Source organism: Ipomoea triloba, chromosome 2 (assembly GCF_003576645.1).
Source record: "Ipomoea triloba cultivar NCNSP0323 chromosome 2, ASM357664v1".
Lineage (NCBI taxonomy): Eukaryota > Viridiplantae > Streptophyta > Magnoliopsida > Solanales > Convolvulaceae > Ipomoea > Ipomoea triloba.
The window spans coordinates 3613806-3635816 of NC_044917.1; the positions used below are offsets into that span (position 1 = coordinate 3613806).

The 22011-nt window shown below is 35.4% G+C and overlaps 5 protein-coding genes across 5 annotated transcripts; 3 read left to right on the forward strand and 2 right to left on the reverse strand.

Moving 5' to 3' along the window:
• Positions 1-287: 287 nt before the first annotated feature.
• LOC116004161 (nuclear transcription factor Y subunit B-3-like) lies at positions 288-1365 on the reverse strand. Its single transcript, XM_031244090.1, has one exon. The coding sequence runs from the start codon at positions 1210-1212 to the stop codon at positions 613-615; it is 600 nt and encodes a 199-aa protein (XP_031099950.1). The 5' UTR covers positions 1213-1365; the 3' UTR covers positions 288-612.
• Positions 1366-4022: 2657 nt separating this feature from the next.
• LOC116011184 lies at positions 4023-5533 on the reverse strand. The gene has a single exon (XM_031250712.1). The coding sequence runs from the start codon at positions 4838-4840 to the stop codon at positions 4256-4258; it is 585 nt and encodes a 194-aa protein (XP_031106572.1). The 5' UTR covers positions 4841-5533; the 3' UTR covers positions 4023-4255.
• A 1814-nt stretch (positions 5534-7347) lies between these two features.
• LOC116010078 lies at positions 7348-10001 on the forward strand. Its single transcript, XM_031249342.1, has 9 exons — positions 7348-7494; positions 7866-8136; positions 8234-8330; positions 8412-8539; positions 8631-8718; positions 8792-8930; positions 9008-9292; positions 9388-9741; positions 9831-10001. Exons 1-9 carry the CDS (start codon positions 7348-7350, stop codon positions 9999-10001), a joined length of 1680 nt encoding a protein of 559 aa, XP_031105202.1.
• A 5074-nt stretch (positions 10002-15075) lies between these two features.
• Positions 15076-21016, forward strand: LOC116010080. Its single transcript, XM_031249343.1, has 6 exons — positions 15076-15097; positions 16213-16390; positions 16499-17424; positions 17543-18699; positions 18835-18895; positions 20211-21016. The coding sequence occupies exons 1-6, from the start codon at positions 15076-15078 to the stop codon at positions 21014-21016; spliced, it is 3150 nt and encodes a 1049-aa protein (XP_031105203.1).
• Positions 21017-21075: 59 nt separating this feature from the next.
• Positions 21076-21537, forward strand: LOC116010081. The gene has a single exon (XM_031249344.1). It carries the CDS (start codon positions 21076-21078, stop codon positions 21535-21537), a length of 462 nt encoding a protein of 153 aa, XP_031105204.1.
• The last annotated feature ends 474 nt before the right edge of the window (positions 21538-22011 follow it).

Consider the following 22011-nt stretch of genomic DNA (forward strand, 5'->3'; position numbering starts at 1 on the left):
AACCATAAAACTTCTTCCCCTTCCCCATCCACACATTAAACAAGACACTAGCAGAGAAGAAAACCAGACAAATTGCCAAACATATCCTGCAACATGGGACACAAAACTCCTTTTCTTAAAATCCCCAAACATATATTAATATCTCTGCACAAGTCTACTTCAATAGTTCAATCCCTCTGCAATGGACAAATTCATTTGGGAGGTGTGACACAGACAGTTTATGAATCTTTACCAGAAATAAAAGTTGCTTTTTTGGTTATAAGAAAGCCAATAAGAAGAGAATAGAAGAGGGCAAGGAATCATTAAAAGATAGAAGTTTTTTGGTGGCCTTACTTTAGCATTGAAGGTCACAACTTTTTGCTTCTTTCTATCTGTACATTATAAATCATCACCCACCTTTCCGCAGATTACACATGCATCCCACTGAAATCTCCACTTTAAAGATTAAATTTTAAAAAAAAAAAGTATAGAAAATGGTGGCATATTTATCTAACCTCCACTTGTCAATGAGTTCAAGAACAGAAAAATCTGGAAAAGAGTAGTAGTCTACTGACTGAATGATTCATCATATGATTAACCCTATTGGCTTCCAAAAAGCACCTTTTCTTCCACCTACCTTTGCGTCACGGCGGAGGCGCCGCCTCCGCCGCCGCCGATATCCATATGGTGATATGATCCAGGTGGATGATACATCTGGCCTTGATTGTACATCATCGAACCTCCAACACCGCCGTACATTCCGGCGGAACTCGGAGCGCCGCCGTTGAAGCCGGCGCCGTGACCGATTCCGGCGCCGCCTCCTGCGGAGGCGCCGCCGCCGCTTCCGCCGCTGCCGTCCTTCTCGCCAGGGCGGCCTAGGGAGGTTTTCTCCCCCTCCAGCTCCCGGTACTTGGCCAGGTAAATTTTGAGAGGCTCGACGTACTCCTCGAAGCCGAGCGTGGTCATCGCCCAGAGAAGATCGTCGCCGTTGATCGTCTTCCTCTTCTCTCGCTGGCACTTGTCGGAGGCCTCGCCGGTGATGAAGCTGATGAACTCCGACACGCACTCCTGCACCGTCTCCTTGGCGTCCTTCGAGATCTTCGCGTTCGCCGGCAGCGCCTTCTTCATGATCCTGCTCACGTTCGCTATCGGCAGGAACCTGTCCTGCTCCCTCGCCGAATCTCTGCTCGCGCCGCCGTTGTGACCGCCAGAATCGTTGTCGGAATCCGCCATCCAAAATTACAGCAAAAATCCGGCGGGAAAACGGCGGGGATTTTGTATTTATTCCGCTAGGGTTTCAAAAATTAGTCGCCGGAATTCCGGGAAGGTTGGGGGGAAATGTCGCGGGGCGACGGGGAGAGAGGGGGGAGTAGAGCGGAGTGCAAGGTCCGTTGGATCGAGGGAGTAATATGGCATCGGAACTGACACGTGGGGGAATACCAGCCGTTTGTTTATTGATAAGAAAGGGAAGCGTGGAACGATGTGGAACGTCGATGGAGAGTGGGGTCGGGAGATCTGAAGGTTTGAGAAAGAGTCACGAGGTGAGTGTGGGGTATAGGGTACAGATGTAGGGAGCTCTTCTTTTGACTGTATGCTGAGAATCACTTTTATTATTTTTTAATAAAAATATACGGGCCTTCAAAAATAAAAAATATACTAAGTATATTTTATGTGTATGATTTTATTTATGAGACCTAATTGAAATTATTTTTAATTTTATTTATAATAACTAATCGAATGTGTGTTGCACATTGTTGTTCGGTTCAAATAAAAAAAAATCAATAAGGAACTTTCTTAATAAGTTGAATTTAAAAATTTATAGTTATCAAGTTAACTATTCAATTAACTCGGTTGGTGTTGTTTAAGTTTTGTTCTACATTAATCAAACTTAATATATAGTGGTTGTGACTAGGAAAATGTTTGGCAACATAACCCAAATGTGTATGCTCTGTCTTTAATTTCTTCTTGCTATAAGTTCTATGTGATTTGTTTCGCAAAAATTAAGTTGGTTTTGATAGACACATTCACTGATAAGTTAATAACTATAGCGATTAGTTTGCATTTGGTTACAACCCTTCTATTGGTTACCTAATAAACAAAATATAAATAAATTTCAATAGAATAAATGGACACAAGTTTTTTTTACGTACAAGCTCTAAGGTTAAAATGATACATATTTTTTCACTTACGGAATTTTGGTACATGTACATTTGTTTTAGAGAGCTATGGCCTTAGGATATTTTTATGGAATTTTTAGGAGAAGAAAAGATTGGTTATATATGTTGATTGTATTGACGTAGATGTCGATGATCTGTTTAGGTCTTTGACCTGACCATTTATTATAGTAGATAAAGGAATAGTGTGTATGGTAATTAGATAATTGTGATAGGTATGATTAATTGAGATGATGTGGTCATTTAGGGATGGTGAGATATTCGAGATTGACGGATTGAATTTTCATAATTTCAAGATTGTCATTTATCGCGTTCATTTAATGTGCAATCGTTGTTTTAATTATCTTCCAACGTTACTTTGACTGAGTTAATTTAATGGATTGGCACTTCATATGTTTTTTGTGTCTTCACTGCTATTGGGGACTTTTATTTTCTATAAGTAAATGCTCAAGTAGTACACACAATATGTCCTATTTATTGATAAACTATAAGTCCCACCCACTAAAGTCTCCATGTCCACTATTGCCTCAGTCGATAGTCTACAAATGTACAATTGCAATAATATAAACTTAGACTCTAATTATACACAAAAGTTAGCTTATTAGTGTAAATTTAACCCGAATAGATGTAAAATGGGTCATATATTTTTATTGGTTCATAATTTTATTGGAATAGGCCACTAGACAGCCTTACAACTTAAAGTAAGATGAAGTTTGAATGGCAGAGTGGAGAGGGAAGGTGATTTAGAGCATGCATGCAAGCTTGTACAGTACGTCCTCTAATGACTGTAGTCTCTAATAACAAAAGGTGTGCCAAGTGAAAGCTTACTTATTAGTAGTCACCCACTTCTTACTTTGCGTTATCTTTAAGTGAGTGAATAAATAACAATGCAGACAAAACTATATCTTTTATATTCTAAAGAGAATAAGAATTCAATCCCAAACTTTATGTTACATTGGATCAAATACTTTATATGCTAGTTAGACTACAAGATTTGTTAATATCTTTTGTTATTTGCTCCCAAAAAAAAAATACATGCAAAAAATTTAATAAGTTTATGGTTTAAATATGTTATGCTTAAAATCTTTAAAGTAAAATGAATAAAACAGGGGAAAGGGTTACATAATTTCTCAAAATGTTTAGAAACATTCAATTATACCTTTGGATGATTTTTTTTTTTTTTGTGGCATTAAACCCGCGAACTCTATTAAAAAGGGGGAAAAATGTAATTAGCACTTTTAGCTAGATAACATGTTTTGTTGTCATCTAAGTGTAAATTATGACTAATGGTGTTAGGATCAAACGTTTACCACTAAGTTAAAAGTTATATCTAATAGTGAACGCGTAACTTTAATTTCTTATACTTACATAGCCATCAGCATAGGGATGCTGGACTCGACCCTCTAAGCCTCCATCCAACAAATGTAATGTTCAAATCAACAAAAACACAATACGGTCATCAGTATTAACTTGAAATTCAGGGGTAAAAACAATTTTTTTTTTGAAGCTAGGGTAAAAACAAGTTAAAAGTGTTTAATTATATATATTTTTAAAAAGTTCAGATGTATATGTTTTTTTTTTCTTCAATTTGATAGTGCAATTGAATGTTTTCAAAATAGTGTAAATGTTTATTTGACTCTTTCTCAATAAAATATAGTTAAAATGTGTGATCTAGATCATAAAGAGTAAGATGTGATTCAAGATTCACCAAGACTAGGTAGAAACACCAATAGACAAGAAGAAAAAGTGGGGTTGGGGCATAAAGAAGGGAAAATATATATACATGTATGTATGTGCAAGTAGAACAATAGATAGTGGGTTTGGAGTCTTTAAAATAAGGATTCTTTAATGTGGCTCATCAAGTAAAAAACAAAGACCCATATGCATGTACAAGTGTGCCTCCATGGGTATCCAAAGTTTTTCCAAGATCAAGGTCAATGGATATATAAAAGCAACACACTAATGCTTTAACCACACAGATGCACTAGGACTTTTAAAAAGAACAAAAACCATTAATTAATATTGAACAAATTAAAGTTAAGCACTAGAGAAAATTTTTAACAATATAATAATATAATATGTTTCAGTAATAATGATAAAACTCATGCCTCAATGATCTCAAATCTTGAGCACTTGATGGACCCCATGGATATGTCAATCTCAATCATATTGTCTTCCTCATTAATCTCTGCAAACAAGTCCACTGGGGGGCCTGCAGCAGTTTTTTGAAGCCCAAGAAAATGGCCACTGGGAAGGGCTAACTCAATCAGGCTTTCCTCATCAGAAATGGAGCAATCTGATGAACAGTGTGGGCTATGCCCAGAATTATTGCCTGATGAAAATGGCCAATCTGCATCTGAATCTTCTTCACTGAAAGATGATGAATGCTCATCATCATCTTCACCACTTTCATTCCCAGAATCTAAGCCCTCATCTGTCTTTTCCTCTTCATCTGCAACTTCTTTTTCTTCTTCTTCTGTGACTGGTTTCTTCATGGTTTGCTTTGAGAATGCTAAAAACAGGGGAGTTATGAGGAGCAGAGCCAAAGATGTGATGGAAAAAACAGAGAGCACACCATGGCCTGAGAATATAGCAAATAACAAGGAGGGTGGGACAAGAACAGCAATCCAAGGGGCTGAGTTTCTGAGGAGATATTTAGGAGAAGCCATCTGATATGTGGTAACCATGATTATGAAAGGAAAGGAAAGGAAAAGAAATGGCACACACAATCAGATCGGCCCAGCAAGAAAGAAAGAGTATTGGGTAATGGAAAAGAGAGAACTTTAGTTTAGTTTACAATCCACTTTCTGTGGATTGAAGATAGAATAAAGAAGAATGACATGATGGGGAGTAATGAGTAAAGGAATTGGATAAACCTTAGCTTGATTGCAGTATCTAAACCAAGAAACTAAAGACAAGAATTGATATGTTCCACTGTGGATTGAAAGAGATTGGAAGAAGAAACTGAAGTAGAAGAAGAAGGGAAATGAGGAGAGGAAAAAACCTGGTTTTGGGGGGTTCAAATGTGGATTAAATTATTGAGAAATTTGTAAACTTGATGGGGGTGTTTGTTGTGTTTCTGTGTGATGTGGTGGATTCACATTTCCCCAAACCAAAACCCTCTTTCACTGTTCCTAGAGAAATGGGTAATTTTTGTTTTCTAAAACCAATCAGGTGGTCTTCTTCTGCTGAACCAAGTGATTCTCTTGGAGCCCTCAAAACCAAGCTGCTGCTGCTGCTTCTTCACACCACCATTCTTCTCTATCCACACTCACCTTGGGAACACAAAGAAGCCATGTGCACATCTCTGAGCTCACCACATGGCATTTCCCTTCCAATTTTCTATGCAAACAAATTACTGGATGGATGCCCACTGGCATATATGGATGGACAGCTGAAAATGGATGGGACTCTTTTTTACTTTTGTGCCACTACTTGTCAGCACTTAATTAGCAAATCCAAGAAACACCATTAAGCCTCAAAGCTTCACCATGGTGTGGAGAATGCAGACAGATGGATATATGTTGAAACCCCATGCTCTTTTCTTTCTCCAGTTTGAATCCCAAAGGGGAAAGCCAAAGTCACTCCCTCCCATGTCACATCATTGTATATTGCTTCAGAGCACAGCTCAACTGGTTAATCAATTCAAAAACAGTTATCAGTTTTATTTCACTAACCGCCACAAAATGTAAAGTTCGGTGGAATTAGCAATTTACCTTCTCCGTTAAAATTTAATGATCGGAGTGATGAAAACTCTCGAGATTATCTGTCTCACAATTACGGATGAGAATCCAATTTTTCTTTTATATAGCATCTCGAACAGTATTCAAAAAATTATCGTTTTTGTTTTTACTAACCGTCACAGTATATAAGGTTTGGTTTGTTTCTTACCAAAGGGAGGCATGGAATTAATGATTTATCTCATCCATTAAAATTTCAGGACATGCGGAGTGAAAACTCTCGAGATTATAATGTAATCCGATGTATTTTACAACATTTGACTGTTTTTTTGTGTAGCTAGCTAGATTCTAGCTAGTCAGTAATCACTATTCTTTTCATTGTTTTGTAGCTTTTGCTGTGTGTACCCCCTATCTTTGGACAGCAGCATTTGACCGCTTAGCAAAGGCTGAACTCCTCAGAAACTATAAAATGTCTTTATTCATCCTTTTCCTGGTCTGATGAGGATCAGACAAAGTTTTAGTGAAGGACTCATACGTTCAACAAACTTTTGCTGTTGTGACATCAAAATTTTACAATAATTAAATGGAAAAGTTTATCACGAGTCTCGAAACACGATGCTAGCTCTACTTCACATGATCACCAAATTCAAATTGTATCATAATGAAACACTAGTTGTATCACCCAATTAATTAGGTGATGAAATTGGTTTTGTGACTTTAGCTAGCAAAGGATAATTAAGAAGTAAATTAACTTAAGTTGTTTATACCTGATTGACTCGATTAAATCATGAATATCAATAGGTAGTTTCACAAGAAGTCAAATTTGAAGTTTTGTGGTTACCAAGCTAACTACCGATTGACCAAGTTGACTGGGAGTTGCCTCAATATCACCCAATTCCTACTCACTCTGCTTCTAACATAAGCCAATTCAATTAGATATATTATCTCTATATATAAAATAGCAACAAGAGCAGCAATAAATGCAACACAAAAAAACGGCGTCGTAATGAGCTAATTTTTTCACAAATTCCCGCCCAAGTGTAAACGCCGCCGTTTGCCAGACCGCCTTTGTAGGATAATAACCAGCGCGTCTTTACGTTAGGTTTTACCAACGTTGCAACATTAAATTTAGTGGTTTAATGTGATCCAAGTACCGAAATTTATTTTCAAATTAGCCGGAAAGCATTACCGGGAAATATAATAGTAAACCGAATCGTCGCTAACGATTCGGTAATCCATGAACAATTATAGAGCTCCTTCACGCTCATCATTATATACAGGCATATGTATACGATCTCCATAATGCCTTCTTGGATATATATACTCTAGCCGTCATTAACGGTTAGAGTACCAAGGCAACAATAAATACAGTACATTTAGAACTCTGAAGCTTCTAAACATCTACATCTCAGATATATATTACATGCCATATTAAGCTATAGACTACATACAGATACAAAAAAATTCTCCAGTGCTGTTATCTTTTGCGTTCTGCTGCTAAACGATTTTGTATAATGGGGATGTATTGTCTTGCCAACCAGTTGAAAGCCTGGAACAGACGTAGTGCTATAAAGCTACGAGTGATGCGTACCTACTGTGTAATGGAAAGGAGAGGCTCTACTCAGATCAAGAGCAGAGAGTTGATTTTTCATGACGAAGAGGTAAGTATTTTACAGTGACAAATATCTGTACATAAATACTTCATGAACCTGCAAAAAAAATAAAAATTCCATGTTAGTTTTTCTGTACATAAATATTTCACGAACCTGCAAAAAAAATAGATTCCATGTTAGTTTTTCTGTACATAAATACTTCACGAACCTGCAAAAAAAATCAATTCCATGTTAGTTTTTCTGTAAAAATGCTTCATTAATCTGCCTGAAATTTTGTTTTTTTAATTTCCCTGTCTTTTCTGTTTCGGTACCAAAATAAGTCTTTCAAATCCCATACCGAAACTGTAAAGTTTTATTTTGTTTTGGTTCAATCTTTTTCGACAAATGCTAAGCACATAAATATTTATTTATCTCTTCAGGGGACTGTTATGCATGCCCATATACCAAACGACATCCTTCCTAAATTCCTTAACAGTTTTGTTGAAGGATCTGTCTATTGTGTAAAAAACTTCTTTGTGGTAGCCAACTGGCATACTTATAAAACCAGTATGCATGAATACATGTTGCAATTCAATGGTGAGACTATTATGAAAGAATATAGGTCTGCAAATTTCCCTAGACACATGTACAGAATCAGGTCATTCCAAAGTTTGAGGAGTAACCCAAGCATAAATGACAAAGAGCTGTTTGGTAAGCATTCAAATCTTAATTTTCTGTCCATTAATTAGTGTACAAAAGTTGTTTCTGTTTTCTGCCTTTCTTTTGACAGCATATGTTTTTCAATTAGATTTGATTGGTCGAGTTGTTCAAATACATGCTCCACAACAGAAGACCATCAATGGCAATGATACTAGACTAATTGATTTTGTTATAGAAGATTCACAGTAAGTAATGTATTATCTGTTTTTTACCATATAAGTAGGATGCATCTGTTGTTCGCTAAATATTTGCGTTTGATTGCTTAGGGGTAATCGTCTAACCTGTACTTTTTGGGATGACCATGTTGCAAAAATTGAGCCTTTCTATCAATCTCCTGGTAATGAGCCTCTGTATGTGCTGATACAGTGCTGTAGACTGAAATTTTGTGTTAGAGGTAAGTGACATCACTGTTTATCAAAGTACTTTAAATCATATTCTAGATTCTAGATGTGCACCTATACTAACATACACATATATAATTTCAGATGGTGATGTAAAAATCTGCTCCTCCTATGATGTCACTCAAATTCACTTTAATATTGATTGTCCTGAAATGCAGCAGTTTAAAGAAAGGTAACTTTACATGAACTGAATTCTTTTTTCATTGTTTTTATATTTGTTATTAACTCTTCTTTATAATTTACAGTATGACAGAGCTGTCCCAGCTTACACCCATGAGGAGTATAGCTTCCATGTCTAGCATGAGTTTCACAAACACTCATGATGATTCGAGCACTCAATCGCTGGAGCTCATTACTATTAATGATCTCTACGACACTGAAGATGTAATTAATGATTTTGGAATACATTTGCGAATTCTTATTCATTAATTTAATATCTGTATTCTTTTTTTTTTATCCAGTTTGGTGACTTTTGGATAGCTGCAAGGGTAAATGGTGTGGAAAAACCAAGTGATTGGTTTTATATTTCCTGTCTTAAGAAGGGTTGCAATAAAGCACTCAAACTTTCTGAGGGTGTCAATAAGTGTTTCAAATGTAATGAAATCCCTGATGGTAGTGTTAGAAAGTATAAACTCAGAGTGCGTGTAGTTGACATGAAGGGTACTGCATCCTTTTTGATATGGGATAGGGAATGCGTTGATTTGCTAGGTATTGCAGCAGAAGACCTATATGAAAGGAATTTGAATGTAAGTTTTTTCTAAATTTGTTATAGGGCATTTTTTAAGTTGAGATTTATTTTATTGTCAACCCTTATAACTAATCTGTAGCTTCATTTTTTCAGAACCTTGGACACATAAAGGAGATTTATGAACTCAAAGGGAGGACAATGCTTTTCAAGATTTCAGCATATGAACTCAAAGGGAGGACAATGCTTTTCAAGATTTCAGCAAAGAAGGAACACTTTGTGACAATGCTTTTCAAGATTTCAGCAAAGAAGGAACACTTTGTTCGTCGTATTTTCAAGATTTCAGCAAAGAAGGAACACTTTGTTCGTCGTAATATCCCATTTCCTGTAGTGAAAATTAACACTGACCAGTTACTGCTGCAACAACTTTGCCCTGATCTTCTAGCTTTAGAAGAAAATGACTTTAAATCTGAAGGCCCTATAAGCGAGGGGGATGATAAATTTTTGGAGGTAGTGGGTTTCTTTTTTAACTAAATGCAGTTAAACAGTAAGTCTTCCTCAAATGCTAACTTTGGTTAATATATGTTTTCAATGGTCAGGGGTTTGAGAGTGATGAGGGGGAGAGTCCTGTTGCTCTGTTGGCTCCAACGAGTAGTACAGATTGTACTACTGATGGACCAGTCAAGCGTTGTTTGCTTGATTCATTCTCCTCAACCAAGGGTGGAAAGAAAGTGAAGCAATGCCATGTCAAGTTAGAGAAGATAGATTGAGTGTTTTCTATGACTGTTTTTTATGGACAGTTTGGTTACTATTGTGTATGACAGTTTATGTTTTGTTTCTGGTGTTGCTTTCTGTTTTAAACTGTACCCCGAATTTCCCTATTGGTTATGTATTGTGACTGCTTCTTATTTTGGTTTTAAAAAAAAGTATTGCAGGTCAAACCGTTGTGGATCAAAATAAAAGTGGCATTCCTAACTAAACCACAGTTTGAATTTTGGATTATTGTTGCAGGATTCAAGATCTAAGGGCAGGAGGTGTAAAGCAGAAACTTTGAGCAAAGTTGGAGCACTGCTATAACCTAGCAAAACTGTCTACACTTAGTATGTACTACAGTTCTGAAAATTGTTTAGTTAGGCTCAATAAATTAGAAAATTGGTTTATTTGTATTTGCTTAGTAACATACATTCCATTTGTATTCAATAAATTATATTTTGAAAATTTGTTTAGTTGTATTTGCTTAGTTCAGTGTTTAGTATGTAGATCAGTTCAGTATTTGCTCAGTTGAAATACTATGTCAACAAATTGCCATACATTTCTAGCAAATTTTTAATGAACAAATTGCTCAACTAATCCAGCAAAAAAAACACTAATCTGACACTGTATTACTAACTAATTAAGAATAGGTACAAGTGTTTTCAAAAAAAAAAAAAGAATACGTACAAGTGACTTACCTCTCGCCTCCACTAACAGTGTGTCAGTTATGTTCTTGATTCATCCTTAGCATATAAACTGAGATATTGACAGTAGGAATTAGAAATTCCAGTGCTAGAACAATTCATAACTGTCATTGTGTTTAAATGAACAGAAAGACAATACTCTGCACAGTTTGAGTTGGTAATTTACAAACTTTACTTTCATTAAATTGAAAATTTTGAAGAGATGGTAGTATCCAAACTTTTAAATTTTTACCAGTAAGCTGTATTATTTTTTTAATGAAAATTTGAATAGATGGTACATTTCTAATAGACCAAATTGTAAATCAAGAAAACCAGTACATTTCTTCTATTATTCTATCATCTCAGTCAAATTGGATCATTATTTTAATTAATAACTAATTATAAAATGAATAGGTGACTTATCTATTTCACACCACTGAGAGCATGTGTGTTGTTTGCTTGATTCATCCTTAGTATATGGATAACACTATTCTGTAATCATCAGTTATGAAGGCCAATGCACAACCTTGAATCCTGTGGATAATAAATATTAAAAAAGCTATTAATTGAATTATTAAAACTGTGTCAGTTTAGCTGCCAATTAGAGAATTTAATTAAACATTAGGCTAACAATTCAGTTAAAAATTGTCAATAAAATATGCATCAGTGTAATTATTTGGTTACATATAAAGTTAATCATCATTATGGAGCTAAAATCATTAATGGCATGTAAGTCATTTAGTCTTCCAATGTCATACTGGAAAAAACAAAAGTCCCCTCCATTATTGATGTTGATTACTACAGTATAAATACTACCTATTCACTGTACATGAGACACAGAAAAACTAATAACCAAATGCAAGCATGAGGAAGCTCACCAAATCAGCGGTCATATGCACTAAAAGGAAACATCCATCCAATGAGAAAGGTACTCACTCTGATTCTTTTACATTTCAAATGGTTTTAGAGTTGATTACGTAGGTTAGATATTTAGAGTGAAAATTTCTAACCTACTAAAACATAGTAAATTTCTATTACCATTTAGCACGAAACCACTCTATGTAGTGAGGGTTTTTAGGTGTTCATGAACACTAATTGTAGTCAAATTTCAGTAATGTATTACTGAAATTGTATCAACAAACTTAAATCAACTTAAGTTTTTTATACAAATTGCAAATTTACAGAACTCAGGGCAATTCATTAACTGCAGGCCAAGGCAATACAAATTGGCAGTGAATAGGTAGCCTTCTAATTGAGTAATCAACATATTTGAGTTGTCATTACATAACACAAACTGAAACTTTACCAAATACCCTAGGTTGAAACTTTAAAAAATTGACAGTCCAGATTTCGTGCAAGATTAAGAACTGAAAACAAAATGAATAGAGAAATTACCAAATACATTAGCTTGAAACTTCATTTTCAAGCACATGGGTCAGTGAATCAGTACATAGTCCAGTCGTCCGTAGTTTTGTTTCTCACTAGAAGTAACCGAAAAAACAAACCTGCAAGTTTCATCGGAAAAGACATGCATTTCAAAAATAAGCAGGTCAGAAATCGTAGATCTACGATCTCAAAACTAAATACACTCTGAACATAAACTTACCAGTTCATTGTTCTCCATCTTGCACCAAAATCCTTTTCTTCAATTTGCTAATGGTATCGGTACCTCAAGTCGCAGATTAACGGCTATGGTATGTCGTTTACGGCGAGGTTTAGCGATATATGCATGGATTAAAGATCTGGGTTCGTAGAGTTACAGATATGAGTGTAATAGCAGTAGAGAAATGGAGGTTAGAGTAGAGAGGGAGAGATGTGCAGCTGGGAGATCCAAAATGAACACTACGGATGCATCATCTGATATTTGTTTTTTATTATATATATATATATATATATATATATATATATATATATAATACATATATTACAGATATAATGGTGTGTCCGTATATATTTTATATATATATATAATACATATATATTAATAATTGTGTGTCCGTATATGTAGTTTATACATATATACGCTAAAATTTTATACTACAATATCTGTAAAATATTTCATGTAATTTTTTAAGATAATGTTTACAAAGTATATGATTGTTAAGTAATAAGTATAATATTGTAGTATACTTGCTTATTTTACATAATGGTCTTTCACAATGCAGAAAACAACAACACAGACAATGAACATCATGTGTTGCCAACAAGAGCACCACATCATGTGCCACCCACGGATCCTTACGTATTTGGCGTGTTTGAGAACTCTATAAATACGACATTGACCATTTTGAATAATAGTAAGTATTTCACATGAGTAGAACAACCTTTTTCGAATGACTATTGACAAATATATTTTATTTTTAGTAATTTTATGTATGGTAGTTATATATAATAATTTGTACCCACAACTCATTAATTTGCAGGTGGTAACTTAATAAAGTCCAATATTAGTTCTAACACGCCACTATCCCAATGGGGCAGCTGCAACAAAGGTAATAATAGAACCTCGCATTTTTATATAAACTGTTTACAAAATTAGTTATTAACATGATATTAGGTGTACCATAATTTGACTCATTTTATTTTCGCTATTTTAATTTGATTTTGTTGATCCTCATTGAGTCTTTTGGTTTCGGTTTTGTCTAATTGGAAATGTAGGTTCAAGACGTAATAACACGTATTCATTGCCATTAAGAGACTTGACTAATGGTTAGTTATCATTTAGTTCAAAATTAACCATTATAATTGAGATGTTATTTTTAAATCACTTTTGTGCAACCTTTATATTAGTGCAATCAACTTCTGGAATGTCATCTCAAGGTTGCCAATACACACCAACAAACTTTCAGAGTGGTGGCCAATTGACGTCAACTGACGTTACTAAAGGTTTCTTTAATTGTTGTCTTTTTTTTTTTTCTAAAAACAAGTTGAGGTTCAATACGTAATCGAGATCCATTTCCATATAAATAATTGAGTAATGGTTAGTTATCATATATTTGGAAAATTAACCATTACGAATGTTGTTTTTGTTATTAATCACTTTTGGTCAACTCTTTTATTAGCGCAATCAACGGGGGGAATATCATCTAAAGGATTTCAAGACACACCAACAAACTTGAGGAGTGTTGGGCACTTGACGTCCTCTGTCGTTATTAAAGGTTAGTTTTTTTAATGGTCTGTGTTATGCTTTTTACTAAATGCGAGTGTAGTCGCAATTAGCCATAGACATAAAATTCCATTAAAATAATTGACTACTGGTTATTTACTATATAGTTTTTGAATTACACATTAGAAATTGTATTCTATTTTTAAATCTCTTTTGTTGAACTTTTATATTAGTGCAATCAATGCGGCCAATATCATCTCAAGTATTTCAAGACACACCAACAAACTTGAGGAGTGCTGTGCATTTGACGTCCAGTGTCTCTACTAAAGGTTTGTTTAATTTTTGGTGTGTGTTATGCATTTTTTTACTTGAGATTGTACAGTGTAGTTTAATTACGTAATCAACTTCCAATTCCATTAAATTAATTGAATAATGGTTAGTTATTATATAGTTTTTTAAATTATATAGTACAAATTAAATTTTGTACTTAAATATCTTCTTGCACAATATATTTTTAAATCACTTTTGAGGAACTTTTTTATTAGTGCAATCATTGCGGGGAAGAACATCTCAATTATTTAAGGACACACCAACAAAATTTCATGAAGTTGGCCACTTGACGTACAGTGACGTTACTAAAGGTTAGTTAATTTTTGTTTGAATGTAGAGATTTAAAATTGAAAGTTTAGGTTCAATACGTAATAGTATCCAATTCCATTAAAAAACTTTACTAATTTTTATTTATCAAAGAGTTTTAGATTACACATTATAAATTAAATGTGTATTGTAAATATAATTTCTTCAACTGGATGATTAGTGCAATCATCTCGGGGAAGATCATCTCAATCATTTCAGGTGACCACAACAAACTGTCATGCTACAGGGCTCTTGCATTCCCAAAACGTTACTAAAGGTTTGTTAAATAGAATTTAGTATTACATCAAAAAAAAAATGACAATGTTAAATAGAATTTAGTATTACATCAAAAAAAAAATGACAATCATGGTTAACAACTTCAATGACATCAAAAAAAAAATGACAATCATGGTTAACAACTTCAATGCTATCTAAAAAAAAATGACAATCATGGTTAACAACTTCAATGCTATCTTAGTCATATTGACAATCATGGTTAACAACTTCAATGCTATCTTAGTCATATGTCTTTCTTAACAAAACAATGTTTTTTGTCCAAAAGAGACGAGAAATAGAACAAATAGGTTGAGGTCAAATTTATCAATTCACCCTCCTCGCAATTTAGAAGAGGAATTTTCATCTACATTGCACGATTCAAGCAAAGAAATGGAGGAAAACGGTTTTGCTGGTAAGCAGTCTAATATAGATGTAATTTATTATTGCAAATTGTTCTGTTAGCAACTTTTACTTTTAATGAGTTTTTATCTTTTTTTTAAACCTCCTATGTGAATGAGGACATAAATTTATTTATTTAATTTCATATAAATCTCCATTGTATAATATATCTTAATAATGTTTCTTAAATTTTCATATTCATTTAATTACAAATGAACTTATACTAATGTTAATAAAAACTATGCATAATAAGTGAGTTGTGAGTTTGTTGATCTATACAATGTTGTTGACTTTCATTACAGTTGGATCGGTTCAACATGAAGAAAACAATGTTCCAAAATGCATACCAACCATTAATGGAGTAGAACCTACATGTTCATTACCATCTACAAGTTTAGGTACGCATTTTGAACATTTATAGGTCTGCACTGAAAGTAATGTTTTAGAATATTTTCAAATAATCTTGTGAGTAAAAATATATTATTTTCTATGCGGCGTGGATTTTATAAATACTGAGATTCAATTTCAATTAACATGATACAATTAGTTATTAGTATAGAATTGTGAAAATAATATATTTTTTATTACACTATTGTACCAACATATTTCATTACTTCCTCCCTCTTTAGAAAATATTCAAGATGTTGATAATGTGCCATCTATTTCCCCCCAAATCAATACTGATGTGCAAACTTCATCCGTTGTGGTAATTAACCACACTAATGTAATTCCACCTGCACCCGACGGTACGTAGTTACTTTCTAAACAATTTTGAATCCTATTATTCTTTAATTTTGGTAAAAGAAGAGTTAATATTTTGTTCTATTAAAGTATCTTTTTTACATTTCAATTCAAATTTTGTAGTGATCTACAATGATATTGGGGATCCCAACAATATTTGTGATTATTGCCATGCAATTTTCTGGTATGGAGAACGTATTAATAAGGAGGTGCGGCACGCAATACCTAAGTATTCTACATGCTTTTTTCATGGCAAGATCAAGCTACCAAGATTGGGGGTACCGCCAACAAGAATCTACAACTTATTTTTCGGTCAAGGAGAGAAACGTATTGAATTTTTGAAAAACATTAGGATGTATAATAACATGTTCTCTTTTACATCCTTAGGAGCAAAAGTGGATACATCTATAAATATTGGGAATGCCCCACCAATATTTAGAATTAATGGTCAAAACTTCCATTTAATGGGAGGGTTGCTTCCTCAAGACGGTAGTAGTCCAAAATTTGCTCAATTGTACATACATGACACGGAGAATGAGGTGGAGAATCGCATCAACGCATTTAGGTAATAAACTTTAAAGATTCGCATTTAAGTACTACCGTTCTTATATTTTAGTATCTAAGTGTAATAACTTATTTTCATTTCTTACAATTCTTAACGCTATTGATATAGGGGCGATCAACCGAGTACCGAAACCCATGTTCAAATAGTGGAGGACATAAAACAAGATTTGGATGATCACAATGTCTTGGTCAAATGTTTCCGTTGGGCTCAAACGCATATAAAATGCAATCCACAATCAGAGTTCAAGATGAGATTGATTGGTAAGCGGAATGGGGATGCGAGAACATACAATTTGCCCACTGTATCGGAAGTCGCTGCACTTATAGTGGGGGATCTCGATCCGGCGCTTGGTCATAGGGATATTATAGTAGAGACAAACGCCGGATATCTAAAGCGGATAAACGAGTTGAACCCTGCGTACTTACCATTACAGTATCCGCTATTGTTTCCTTTCGGAGAGGACGGATATAGGGAGGACATTCAATTCAATTTGGATAGGCTCAGACCCACCGGTGGCAGAACTAAGGTCTCGCAGCAAGAATTCTTTGCGTACAGGATACATGAGCGGTTTGGTGAGATGTCTACGTTACTACATGCAAAGAGACTTTTCCAACAGTTTCTGGTTGATGCATACACAATGGTGGAATCAAGCCGGCTTCTATATATTCGAAATAATCAAAGAGCGCTACGCTGTGAGGCATACAAAGGTCTTTCAGATGCTTTGACGCGAGGGGAAGTTGATACTAGCAATCAAGGAAAAAGAATCATTTTACCGTCAAGTTTCACAGGGGGGGCTCGATATATGATACAGAATTATCAGGATGCGATGGCGATTTGTCGTGCCAAAGGTTATCCAAACTTATTTATAACATTCACATGTAACCCGAAGTGGCCAGAGATCCAAAGGTACATGCTAAGATCAAACCTCAAACCAGAAGATAGACCTGACATTTTGTGCAGGGTTTTCAAGATAAAGCTCGATGAATTGGTGAAGGAAATTCGTGCGGGAAAGCTTTTTGGAAAAGTTGTGGCAGGTGAATTAATTTTGTATTAATTTCAAAATATCTAATATTATACATCTTAATTTCCAATAGTCACTCTATAGATCAACATCTAATATCTATTTTGATTTTTTCGGTAATTTACATGCAGTTGTATACACCATAGAATTTCAAAAGAGAGGTCTACCACACGCTCACATTCTGATTTTCCTAGAAAGACGGCCTCAAGGCTTTACAGCAGATATGATTGACCAATTTATTTCAGCCGAGATACCGGACCCAATAATGGACAACGCATATTTTAATGCTGTTGACGAGTTTATGATTCACGGGCCATGTGGTAGAGCAAGGCCTAAATCTCCATGCATGGCAAACAACAAGTGTTCTAAACACTTCCCTAAGAAATATGCAGATGTGTCAACATTAGATGATGATGGATATCCAATCTACAGACGTCGTTTAAATGGTCAAACAGTTGATAAGAATGGTATAAAGTTGGATAGTAGATATGTGGTGCCACATAATAGATACCTTCTTCTCAAATACAAATCCCACATCAACGTAGAATGGTGTAACCAATCTAGATCAATCAAGTATCTGTTCAAGTATGTGAACAAAGGCAATGACAGGGTAACCGCAGAATTCTATAAGAGCACCGCAGATGACCATGCAAGTGAGCATGTTGACGAAATTACTATGTTCTACGATTGTAGATACGTGTCAGCATGCGAAGCTGCATGGAGATTGTTAAGCTTTGAGGTCCAGTACAGGCACCCGCCTGTGGAGAGGTTGAGCTTCCATTTGCCGGATTGTCAATCAGTGGTATTCCAAGACGATGACAGAATTGAGAATGTGTTAAGTCGACCAACTGTATACCAGAGTATGTTTACCGCGTGGTTTGATGCTAACAAGAAGTTTCAATCGGCAAGGGAGTTAGCTTATATTGACATGCCAACAAGATTTGTATGGAAGAAGGATATTAGAGAATGGCATCCGAGGAAGAGGGGTTTCTTTATTGGAAGAATATTTTACGTACCGCCTGGCAGTGGAGAAATTTATTATTTGAGATGTCTTTTAAATGTAGTTCGTGGTCCTACTAATTTTGATGACATCAAGTCGTATCAAGGTGTAGTATATCCATCATTTATGGATGCATGCTATGCAAGAGGGCTTTTAGATGATGACAGAGAATACATAGATGCAATCAATGAAGCAAGTCTTTGGTCTACTGCAACAGCAATGAGAAAACTTTTTGTAGTCTTATTAATATCCAACTTGGTTAACCGGCCCGAAAACGTATGGTGTCAAGTATGGCATCACTTGGCAAAGGACTGATAACTCTATTTCTAAATGCCTTTTTGCCCCACTTCCCATTTATTTTTATAGTAAAGTATTGTCACTTGAGTGGAATTTGTTACTTGATTGTGTGATTTTGTGTTAAAGGTATATTCATCCGCAACAAGTAGAAAAGGGAGCACATTTGATGGCTTCGAATCAATTTTTGGTAGCTTAGGATTCCACTCAAGGAGGGAGAAGAGCAGCGGAGCGCACAATGGAGCAAGAAACAAAGAAAAAGCTGGAAAATGAAGGGAAACGGCCCATGACACGGCCATGTCCATGGCCGTTTCAGTCCGGCCCAGAAACGAAAAAAGTCACAGACCGAAACGGCCCATGACACGGCCGTGTCCCTGCCCGTTTTGGTCTGTGATGTTCTGTTTAAGCGCGTTTCTGCTGTAATTTTAGGAATTCCGAACCCTAGCTAGTTTAGATTCTCTCTCTAATATTTTCATTAGCCATTTTTAGCTTAGAATAGCCTAGATTGACATTGTAGAACACTTTGCAAGCATCTTTTGGTGGTTTTGGAAGGGATTCCAACAACATCTCTCCATCATTAATAGTAAAACTCTTACTTCCTCTTCTTCAAGTGTTTTTACATTTATTGCATATTTATGCTTTCCTTGTTGAATCTTGCTATGTTTACCTTAAATATGAGTGAGTAGTCTTTCATATGGGTTAGATTTGGTGTTTATTGCTCTTATTGATGCTAGTTAGATGATTATTGCATAAAGGGGATGAACACCCATTTAGGGTTCTTGAGTTTGAGTTGGATTTTGATTTTATCTTTCAATGATTAGTTGCGCAATGATTATTGCTTGTCTTTGGAAAGTCTTTCATTTCAATGGAAGTTGGATGGAAGACTTAAGCCAATACAATCTCAAACCCATTTTCTCTTCTATGGAAATAGGGGTAGATTTGGGGCTTAAATAGCTTTTGTTCTTCAAGAACTTAGGTTGATACACCATGGGAATGGGGCAACCTTTGTTCTAATCCTTGTGGAAACTTGGATTCTTTTGTGCTAGCATCAAGAACCTAGGGTTATTGTTCATCCCCCAACTCAAGTGTTAATGCATCAATAGAGTAATCCACCTAATCTAACCCATTCTTCCCAATAGATTTTAATCCTAGTTTAGGCTTGTTTTCCCTTATATCCATAATTCCAAAATTACTTCTTAGTTGTTATACTTTAATCCTTAAAATGGTTGCTTGGATCCTTATGGGTTTCAAGACCTTGGTGACTAAAGTCTAGGTGATTAATCCTTACGTGCCATAAAATCCAATCCTCGTGGTTCGACTTTACACCCATTTTCACACCCCGCTCTCACTGCATCAAGGACGTACTATTTAATAGGCGGAGGTTATTCTCCAATGATGGTAAGTATTCTATTCTAAAATTATTGTGTTTTAATAATTATTTTAACTTATGTACTATAGCGTTAATAACATTTATTTTTTTTAACAATGCACTCTGTAAAATGCAGATCTGAGTTTGTCTGATGATGAGAAGAAGGATTTAGCATTAATTGAGATTGAGCGATTGTTACAAAAGTACAACAAGTCCTTGAAAGATTACCCTCATATGCCAATTCCAATTCTTGAAGAATCTTGGAACCACAACAATCGTTTGTTGTGTGATGAGCTTGGATATGATCGGGATGCTCTACTTATAGAGAGCTGCAGGTTAGAAAGTCAATTAACTGATGAGCAATCTTTGGTGTACAACACGATCCTAAATGATGTACAAGAACAGAAGGGCGGCTTTTTCTTTGTTTATGGATATGGCGGCACCGGAAAGACATTTGTTTGGAAAGCACTCTCTGCAAAAATAAGGTCACAAGGAAAAGTGGTCCTTAATGTTGCATCTAGCGGTATTGCTTCTTTGCTCTTGCCAGGCGGTCGGACAGCTCACTCGCGGTTTGCTATACCTATTGCCGTTACAGAAGACTCGACATGCAACATATCTCAAGGTAGCCATCTTGCCCAACTATTGATAACTGCAAAGCTTATAATATGGGACGAAGCACCAATGATGCACAAACATTGCTTCGAATGTCTAGATAGAACTTTGAGAGATCTTATGCGGGTCCAAGATTGCAATAGTGGTAGTAAGACATTTGGTGGTAAAACGATGCTATTAGGAGGTGATTTTAGACAAATACTACCGGTTGTGCCAAAAGGATCAAGGCAAGATATTGTTTCTGCAACAATAAACNAGGCCCTAATGACGGCTATGCCAAAGTTAAAATTCCTCAAGAAATGTTGTTGCCATCGACAGGGGACAACATAGCAACCATTGTGGATAATATTTTTCCAATGTTCAAAGAAGGGTGTTGTCATCAAGAGTACATGGAGAGTCGTGCGATATTAGCCCCCACGCTAGATGTTGTGAATGCAGTGAATGAATATATGACAGATCTCCATGTTGCTGAAAGCCGGACATACCTAAGTTGCGACACGGTGTGTAAGGCGGATTCAAATAATGGCATCCTATCGGATATGCACACTCCAGAATTCCTTAATGGATTAAAAGCATCTGGCATTCCTAATCATGCTTTAACTCTTAAAGTGGGATCTCCAGTCATGTTGTTGAGAAATATAGATCACGCAATGGGACTTTGCAATGGCACAAGGCTTATTATCACTAGATTATCAGAGCATGTTATCGAGGCAAAAATTGTCGCTGGTCATAACACTGGACAAATCGTCTTGATACCAAGGATGTCAATGACGCCAACAAATACAAGGCTTCCATTCAATTTTCAAAGAAGACAATTTCCGTTAGTGTTTGGCATATGCGATGACCATTAACAAAAGCCAGGATCAAACATTAAAGCATGTTGGGTTACTCTTAAAGAAACCTGTTTTTGTTCATGGCCAATTATATGTTGCTGCTTCACGTGTTAGTAACCCTAAAGGGTTTAGAATCTTAATATCAAATGATGATGCAGAGAGTAACAATTATACTACGAATGTTGTGTACCATGAGGTTTTCAATCATTTGTAAACATGTAGTATAAATTTCTTTTTGCAGTACTGTAGTAAGTACATTGTATGAATGTTGTGTTCCATTAATGTTGTGTACCAAGAAGGTTGCAAATTTTTAATTGTTGTGTAATACTTAATAATATTTAATCATACGTACCATGAACTTTTTAATAATTGTTGAATGTTGATAATCATAATTTCCGTTCAATATACGTTTGGCATGCATGTAGTCCAAAGCAAATTAGTCATGCAACATAGTACAGTTAAACACAGCCGTGCAACGCACGGGTACAATAC